The sequence below is a fragment of the Muscardinus avellanarius genome, assembly GCF_963383645.1.
Source record: "Muscardinus avellanarius genome assembly, chromosome: 10".
Lineage (NCBI taxonomy): Eukaryota > Metazoa > Chordata > Mammalia > Rodentia > Gliridae > Muscardinus > Muscardinus avellanarius.
The window spans coordinates 64,755,234-64,764,002 of NC_137796.1; the positions used below are offsets into that span (position 1 = coordinate 64,755,234).

At 47.3% G+C, this 8,769-nt stretch overlaps 1 protein-coding gene across 1 annotated transcript in view; it reads left to right on the top strand.

The window, feature by feature from the left end:
• The window catches only part of CACNG7 (calcium voltage-gated channel auxiliary subunit gamma 7), a gene marked incomplete at both ends in the record, with an annotated part of 30,058 nt that extends 21,882 nt beyond the window's left edge, over nucleotides 1-8,176 (top strand). Inside the window, 2 exons of the mRNA XM_080703218.1 lie at nucleotides 7,441-7,586; nucleotides 7,919-8,176. Of these exons, the coding sequence (XP_080559344.1) occupies nucleotides 7,441-7,586; nucleotides 7,919-8,176 (404 nt within the window). The remainder of the gene's footprint in view (nucleotides 1-7,440; nucleotides 7,587-7,918) is intronic.
• Between the last annotated feature and the right edge of the window lie 593 nt (nucleotides 8,177-8,769).

Below are 8,769 nucleotides of genomic sequence, written 5' to 3' on the forward strand. Positions count from 1 at the left end.
ACAGGATTTTCTTTGCTTTACCCCCTTATTTGAATTTTCCTTTCAGAATAAGAAGCTCTAGCTCCCCCAAAGCATTAACATATTTGTGTATTTGCTCAGCCCTACAGCGCATAGGAAATCATTTTAGAACTGCTACCCCTAGATGACTTCCAACAACAAAAACCTACTAAGAAAGGCGTGTGATTTCTTTGCAGATCTTTCGGTCTTTCAGCTGAGATATGCTATCAAAGCACTTAACTGTTCTCAAAAGTTACTTGGGGGCTGGGTGGATAGAACACTTGCCTAGCACCCACAAGACCCTGGGTTCCATCCCCAGCACCAGACATGTGCGCGTGCACACACACACACACACACACACAGAGTTACTTGGGTCATGATCTTCATGATTTTTCCTACTATGGTTATGTTATTCATTTGATGTGTGTGTGTGTAGGGGGGTACTGGGGATGGAACACAGGAACATTCTAATTCCGAGCTGTACCCCAGCCCTATTTTTTTTTTATTTTTTCTTTTGAAACAGGGTCTCACTGAGTTGCAAAGGGCCTCACTAAGTAGCTGAGGCTGTTTGTTTGAATAAACAATCCTCCTGTCTCAGCCTCCCAAATGCTGCGATTACAAGTGTGCGCCACCATGCCAGGCTAATTTGTTTTTGTTTTTGTTTTGGTGGTACTGAGGATGGAAACCAGGGGCTTTCTACCTCTGGGCTATACTCCCAGACCTATTTTTATATTTTATTAGAAACAGGGTCTTGCCGGGCGTGGTGGCACACGCTTGTAATCCCCGTGCTTGGGAGGCAGAGACAGGAGGATCTCCGGGTTCGTAGTCAGCCTCGCTGGCTTAAGAGACCCTATTTCCAAATAAATAAAAAATATAAAAATTGGTCTGGGAGTGTAGAGCCCGGAGGTAGAAGGGTTTCCAGGAACCCCAGTACCACGAAAGAAAGAAAGAAAGAAAGAAAGAAAGAAAGAAAGAAAGAAAGAAAGAAAGAAAGAAAGAGGGTCTCACTAAGTAGCTGAGGCTGGCTTCGAACCTGTGTGATCCTGTCTCAGCCTCCCAAGTACTGGGATGACAAGCTTGTGCCATCACACCCAGCCATGCCAGGCTAATTTAATATACAAAGTTAGAATCATTTATTTCTGTTTGCATTCAATTTTAGTTTTCCCTATTTTAATGATCTTAGGTTATTTATTTATTTGCTTATTTTTGTGTGTGTGTGGTACTGAGGACTGAACCCAGAGGCATTCTACCTTTAAGCTATACCCCCAACCTGATTTTATTTCTTATATGGAAACAGGGTCTCACTAGGTTGATGCAAATCTCACTAAGCTGCCGAGGCTGTCCTCGAACCTGAGATCCTCCTGTCTCAGCCTCCCAAGTACTGGGATTACAGGTGTGTGCTACGGTGCCCAGCTTTTATTTTATTTATTTATTTTGCAGCATCGGGGATGGAACCCAGGCCCTTGCACATGCTAAACAAGGGCTCTCCCACCACGCCACATCTCAAGCCCTGATTCCACCTTCTGAATAAACAAAGTACTAGCATAGTTCCAAAGGTCAAAATCATACAGAAATGCGTACTCCTTCCCTTCTGAACCAAGTTCTCGCCTACCCCTTGGTGGTAATCGGCTCCGTTGGTCTTTTGCTTGCTTTCTTTCCTGTGTTTCTTTCTGCAAAAATAAGCAGATGCGCGTATGTCTCATTTGCCTTTCTTCCTTAAACAGTAGCACATTGCCAGGTGTGGTGGTGCACGCCTGTAATCCCAGTACTTGGGAGGCTGAGATGAGAGGATTCCAGCTTCAGGGCCAGCACACTGTGGTGATATATTGAGATCTTGTTTCCAAATAAAAAATAAGCTGGGTGTGGTGGCCCACGCTTGTAATCCCAGTGCTTGGGAGGTTGAGACAGGAGGATCCCGGGTTCAAGGACAGCCTCAGCAAATACTGAGACACATCAGCCTAGCGAGACCCTGTTTCCAAATAAAAGTAAAACAGCTGGGGTGTAGCTTGGAGGTAGAATGCCCCTGGGTTCAACCCCCAGTACCATAAAAAATAAAAAATAAAAAATAAAATAAAAAAGGCTGGGTGAGTGGGTGTGTAGCTCAGAAGTAGAATGCCCCTGGGTTTAATCCCCAGTACCACCAAAAAAAAAAAGAAAAAAAAAGGACACATACTATATTACTTTTCTTTTTTACTTAGCAATATAGTCTAGAACTATCACTGAACTCATTATCAGCTCATGAAGATCTTTCTCATTGTTATTTATTTTTGTACTGAGGATTGAACCCAGGGGCATTCTACCCCCGAGCTACACCCCCTGCCCTATTTTTTATCCTTTATTTTGAAACCGGGTCTCACTGAGTTGCAGAGGGCCTCACTAAGTAGCAGAGGCTGGCCAGGAACCGCGATCCTCCTGTCTCAGCCTCCCGAATGCTGGGATTACAAGCGTGCGCCACCACGCCCAGCGTTACTTCCAGCCCTTTTTATTGTTTATTTTGAAGCAGGGTTTCACTAAGTTGCTGAGGCTAGCCTTGAGCCTGCCGTCCTCCTGTCACAGCCTTCCAAGCTCAGCTTCTTTGCTGTTATTTTACCATAGCACAGCATTTTGACCCATGGATGGTTCATCCTACTTTATTCTTTCTCAGTGTGAGGGCATTTCGGATCTTTCTGCTATTTTTCAGTGACCAATAATGCTGCAGAGAGTTTGCTTGTGCATAGGTAATTTTCAGACTATCGGAGGGCTGTGTTCAGGGTGAATTCCTACATGTGAGGTTGCTAGGTGAGAGGATACGCTCTCGAGTGGTTTCGTTAGGTACTGCCAAAACCCCCTCCGTAGAGTTCTGCAGTTCTGTTCTCCCACCAGCAGCGTAGATGGCATTCTCCCCTGCCCGAGACTGTCAAGAACCTTTTGATCTTTTGACTATTTCATTGATGCCAAATGGTACCTCATCATAGCGTTCATATGCATTTCTCTTATTCTGAGAGAGCTTTTTTCTTTTTTAAACAAGAAAATCCTTAGTGCTATTTATTTATTTTTGTGCCAGGGTAAAACCCAGGGACATTCTTTCTTCAAGCGACACCCTCAGTTTTTTTTTACTTTTTTATTTTTATTTTTTTTGTGTGTGTAGTACTAGGAATGGAACCCCAGGGGCATTCTGCCTCTGAGATACACCCCCAGCCCTATTTTATTTTTTTATTTTGACACAGGGTTTCACTAAATTGCTGGTACTGGCCACAAACCTGTGATTCTCCTGTCTCAGCCTCCCAAATACTGGAATTACAAGAATATACTACCATAACCAGCCCTTTTTTAAAAAATATTTTTATTGGTGCATTTTAGTCAAGCATCTCAATGGAATACAAGACTTGTGAGGATAAACAAGCACACATCACTCAATTAGCCCTTATCTTATCCCCATCCCATTCCTTTCCCCTTCCTCCATCCCATGCTTGATTTAGCAATTGACTTTGATATATTTGTTTAAGTACATCATGTGCTTTAAAGAGTTTCCACCTTCCCCCCTCCCTTCCCCTCTGATAGGTCACCTTAATTGCTCCTCTATAGGGCCCCTTCTTCAACTAGAGTTCCTCCTATTACCCATTTCTCCCTAGTTTTTGCATACTAGGGAAAGCATCTGATTTTTTATATTTATTTATTTATTTATTTATTTTGTGGTACTGGGGTTCCTGGAAGCCCTTCTACCTCTGGGCTACACTCCCAGACCTATTTTTACATTTTTATTTGGAAACAGGGTCTCCTAAGCCAGCACACGGCTGGCTTCAAACCTGCGCGATCCTCCTGTCTCTGCCTCCCAAACCCCGGTACCGGCCTCACCGCATGGCAGGCTCCGATCCGGGCCTCGCTGGCCCCAGCACCGATACCCAGCCCTTTTTAAAATTTTTATTTATTGCTGGGTGTGGTGGTGCACGCTTGTAATCCCCATGCTTGGGAGGCGGAGACAGGAGGATTGTGCAGATTTGAAGCCAGTCACTCTGGCTTAAGAGATCCTGTTTCTAAAAATAAAATAGGTCTGGGAGTGTAGCCCAGAGGTAGAAGGGCTTCCAGGAACCCCAGTACCACCCCCCAAAAATTATGTATTTATTTATTTTGTGTGTGTGATGCTGGGGATTGAACCCAAGGTAATCTATACCCTCCGCCTAATTTTTTAATTAAATTTTTTTTGCGGTACCAGGGATGGAACCTAGGGGCATTCTACCTCCGAGCTACACTCCCAACCCTATTCTCTTTCTTTATTTTGAAACAGGGCCTCACTGAGTTGCAAAGGACCTCACTAAGTAGCTGAGGCTGGCCATGAACCCGGATCCTCCTGTCTCAGCCTCCCAAATGCTGGGATTACAAGCATACACCACCACGCCCAGCTTATTCTTTAAATTTTGAAACAGGGTCTCACTAATTTGCCAATGTTGGCCTCAAACCTGCAATCTTCCTGTCTCAGCCTCCCAAGTCCTGGTATTATAGATGTGCACCACTTATGCCTGACTTATTTTTAAATTTTGAAACAGGGTCTCGCTAAGTCGCAGAGGGTCTTGCTAAATTGCCGAGGCTGGTCTCAAACCTGCAACCCTCCTATCTCAGCCTTCTAAGCATGTACCAGTCTTTAACAGCCAGTCATGATCCCCCTCCATCCTAGGCCCGAACAGCCACTAATCGGCTTCCTGTCTATGCAATATGAAAGGACTCACATCAGATGTGATGTTTTAAATATGGCTGCTTTTGCTATGTGTGTCCTTTAGGTCCATCCTTGTGGTTTCGTAAGTCAGTACTTCATTCTCTTGTTGGCTGAAGAATACTCCTCGTACGGATATATGGCATTTTATTTATCCTTTCGTCAGTTGGTGGACGTTTGGGCTGTTTGCACTTTTTGGCTATTATGAGCAATGCTGCTACAAACGTTCGTGTACAAATTTTTGTGCGAACATATGTTCTCAATTCTCTTGGGTATATACCTAGGAGTGGAATTGCTGGGTTATATGGTAATTCTATCTTTAACTTTTTGAAGACCTGCCAAATGAAATTCATACACTTTCTACATGCTACAAAATATCATTCTTCTTTTGAGTTGTTTTTCAGCTGTTTAATTATGTAAAAGCCATGCAGAAACAAGAGGTGGGCTGGATTTAGTCTGTAGACCATGGTTTGCTGGCCCCTCTTGTAGGCAATAGAAGGAATTTGAATTTATTCTGGGGGTGATGAGCATACAGATGCTTATTTGTAGGACTCTGGGAAAAGAGGCAGATAAGGATCAACTGGATCAATGTAGGGCAGGAGGCTTTATAATAAGGGGCTTGTTATATAATTCACCTTTGACCCGGTTGCTGTTAAGGACAAAGTTTATCTACTGAAAGTGACATTTGCCTTTTGAAAATTCTAAAGGAGGGTGTGGTGGAGCAAGTTTGTAATCACAGTACCTGGGAAGCTGAGACAGGAGGATTATGGGTTTGCAGCCAGCCTCAGCTATTTAATGAGGCCCTCCACAATTTTGTGAGACCTTATTTCAGATTAACAAAAATTAGGTCTGGGGGTGTATCTTGGAGGTAAAGTCCCCTAGGTTCAATCCCCAGTAAATTAGAAGAAAAAAAGAAAGAAAGAAAGAAAGAAAGAAAGAAAGAAAGAAAGAAAGGGAAAATGAGGGAGGGAGGGAGGGAGGGAGGAAGGAAGAAAGAGTTCTCAAATCAGTTTAGGAGGCTGAGACAATAGGATTGCAGGTTAGAGGATATCCTCAGCAAGTAGTGAGACTCTCATCAACCTAGTGATGCCCTGTTTCAAAAATAAAAATAAAATAGGGATGGAGGTGTAGCGCAGAGGTAGAATGCCCCTGGCTTCAATGCCCAGAACCACATGCACACACCAAAAAAAAAAAAAAAAAAAAGAAAGAAAGAAAGAATCTCAAATCAGACTTTTCCTCTTCACTTTGCCCACATGTCTCTAATTCCTCAACTCTAAGTGATGATAAGATATGTCTACTTTAAGCTGGGTGTGGTGGTGCACACCTGTAATCCCAGCCTCAGGAGGCTAAGGCAGGAGGATCACAGGTTTAAGGCCAGCCATAGCAATTTAGTGAGACAGTTTCTTTTGTGTGTATGGGTCAAGGGGTACTGGGGCTTGAACTCAGGGGCATTCTACATCCCAGATATACTCCCAGCCCTTTTTATTTTTTATTTTGAAATAGGGTCTTTCTAGGTTGCTGAGAGTCTTGTTAAGTTGCTGTGGCTGGTCTTGAACTTGAGATCCTCCTGTCTCAAAGTCCTGAGTATTCGTATTACAGGCATGCATCACCATGCCTGGAGAGACCCTATTTCAAAATAATTTTTAAGCCAGGCGGTAGCACACACTTGTAATCCCAGCATTTGGGAGGCTGAGACTGGAGGATCCCAGTTCTCAGGCAGCCTCAGTGAGGCCCTTTGCAACTCAGTGAGACCCTGTCTCAAAATAGAGAATAGAAAATAGGGCTGGGGGTATAGCTCAGAGGTAGAATGCCCCTGGGTTGCATCCCCAGTACCACAAAAAATAAATAAATTTTAAAAAGGTGCCAAGGGCATAGCTTGAAGGTAGAATACCTTGGGTTCAATCCTTAGTTCCAAGATGTGCATATGAGTGTCTACCTCAAAAAGTTGTTGTGAGTTTTGAATGAATTACTATATATGCAACACCAAGAACAGTGCCTGGCACAGACTGTGACCTACATAAGTAGCTGCTATTATTATTGATGTTGTTATTATTGCAATGATTAATCACATAGCTCTAGCTCAGGCCTTGTTCTCTTCCCCACAGAATATCACAACTGCACTGTCTCCCCGCCAACCTGTTCCCAATAGTCCCCACCAAGGGTCTTCTAACCCTCCTAGCTGGCTTTCTCCTTTCTCTACCCCAAACCTCCCATGGCTCCCCAGTGCCCTTGGCATCAATGCCCAGCTGCCCAGCCTGGCATTTGAGGTTCATCTTGGCCTTGTCACTGCCCCCTTCCTCTAGCCTAATTTCTGTAGCTGCCACGGGAGCTACAGTTAGGCCAGCTCAATGTTCCCCTGCCAAAGCTCTGCCAGGGGGTAGTGTCATGGCGTGGGCCTACTCTACCTTTGGTCCCATCCTTTGGACTTGGCCCAAGGAAGCTTTCCTGGATTCCCCTCCTCCTTTCCCAAGGAGCTTTGCGCCTCTTCTGGACCCCACAGAGTTCAGCGCCACATGCATCGTAGCACATATTCAACACACGTCACCACTGATAAGGGCCCTAACAACAGCCTTACCTTCCCCACTGCAGTGTGAGCTCCCGGATGGCAGAGTTGGGGTGACGTGAAGGGGAAGACTTGGGCTCCCTGTGCCCACCCAAAAAGGCCTAGCTTCAGGAGACAGAAGCTGGTCCTGGGCATGGGGAGGAGGGAAGGGCCCCACTTTCTAATGCCTCAGGGCGCCTCTCTGTACCCCTAGGCCTCTCTCTGGTGGTGGGCCTGGTTCTGTACATCTCCAGCATCAATGACGAAGTGATGAACAGGCCCAGCAGCTCCGAGCAGTATTTTCACTATCGTTACGGGTGGTCTTTTGCCTTCGCTGCTTCTTCCTTCCTGCTTAAAGAGGTGATGTTGGTGACGCCCAGAGTCTGGGGTTTGAAGAGGGTCTGAGAGCCTGATTCCTAGGTCCAGAGGCAGGGGAGGCTGGGGGTGTAGGTTCTGGCTTATGAGGGAGCTTGTGGACTAAAGACCCGTGGTCCTGGGGAGGAGGAGTCTGGGAACTCCAACTCCTGGGGGCCAGCAGGAGAAAGGGGCCTGGGACTCGAGTCTTGAGGGCTGGGGAATCCTGAGGATTTGGGGGAGCAGGGCCCTGCGTACTGAGGGCAGAGAAGCCTGGTGGTCCGGACTCTGACCTCCTGGACTTTTGCCTTTGGGATACTGACTGTGCCTTGCCTCAGGGGGCCGGCGTGATGTCCGTGTACCTGTTCACCAAGCGCTACGCGGAGGAGGAGATGTACCGTCCGCACCCGGCCTTCTACCGCCCGCGCCTCAGCGACTGCTCAGACTACTCCGGCCAGTTTCTGCAGCCCGAGGCGTGGCGACGCGGGCGCAGCCCGTCGGACATCTCCAGCGACGTCTCCATCCAGATGACACAGAACTACCCTCCCGCCATCAAATACCCCGACCACCTGCACATCTCCACTTCGCCCTGCTGAGGCACGGCTGCTCGGAGCCCCCTTTCCTACTCCTCCTCGCCTTTCCCCTCTCTCCTCGCGGGTCTCCCCGAAATGCAGCCCCTGCACCTGGTATTCCTCGCTCCCACCGGAGGATGCTGAGCTAACTTTAGGCCCCGCCCCGTCGCCTTCACTCATCTCCATGACCCCGCCTCCATCCCCAACTTCTCCTCCTCATTGGTCCCTTTCACTTCCAAATGACTCCTCCCCCTCGTCGACACGCCCGTCCCTCAGGACACGCCCCTTTCCCTGGCTCCTCCTCTCTGGCAGTTAGCCCCTCCCCTTCTGCCTGCGCGACGCCCCGCAGCCTGCGCCCAGCTCCACGAGTCCGGGGCTCGGGGTTGGAGAGTGGGTTCGGCAGCCGCCTGGAATGCCGAACACCTTCTCCTCTCTGCTCTGGGTTCATTTACTGGTCGCATTTTGCCCTCTGACCTTCGGGTCCTGGGGGGGAGGGGATGCTCCGCCTGCAGTGGGCTTGGGGGCTGGAGACCTCAGGTCTGGGTCTTTCCCTCCCTCTCTCTCTGTTCCCCTGCGAGACCCGGTTCTTTCTCACTGGCTGGACTCTTTTCTCCCTC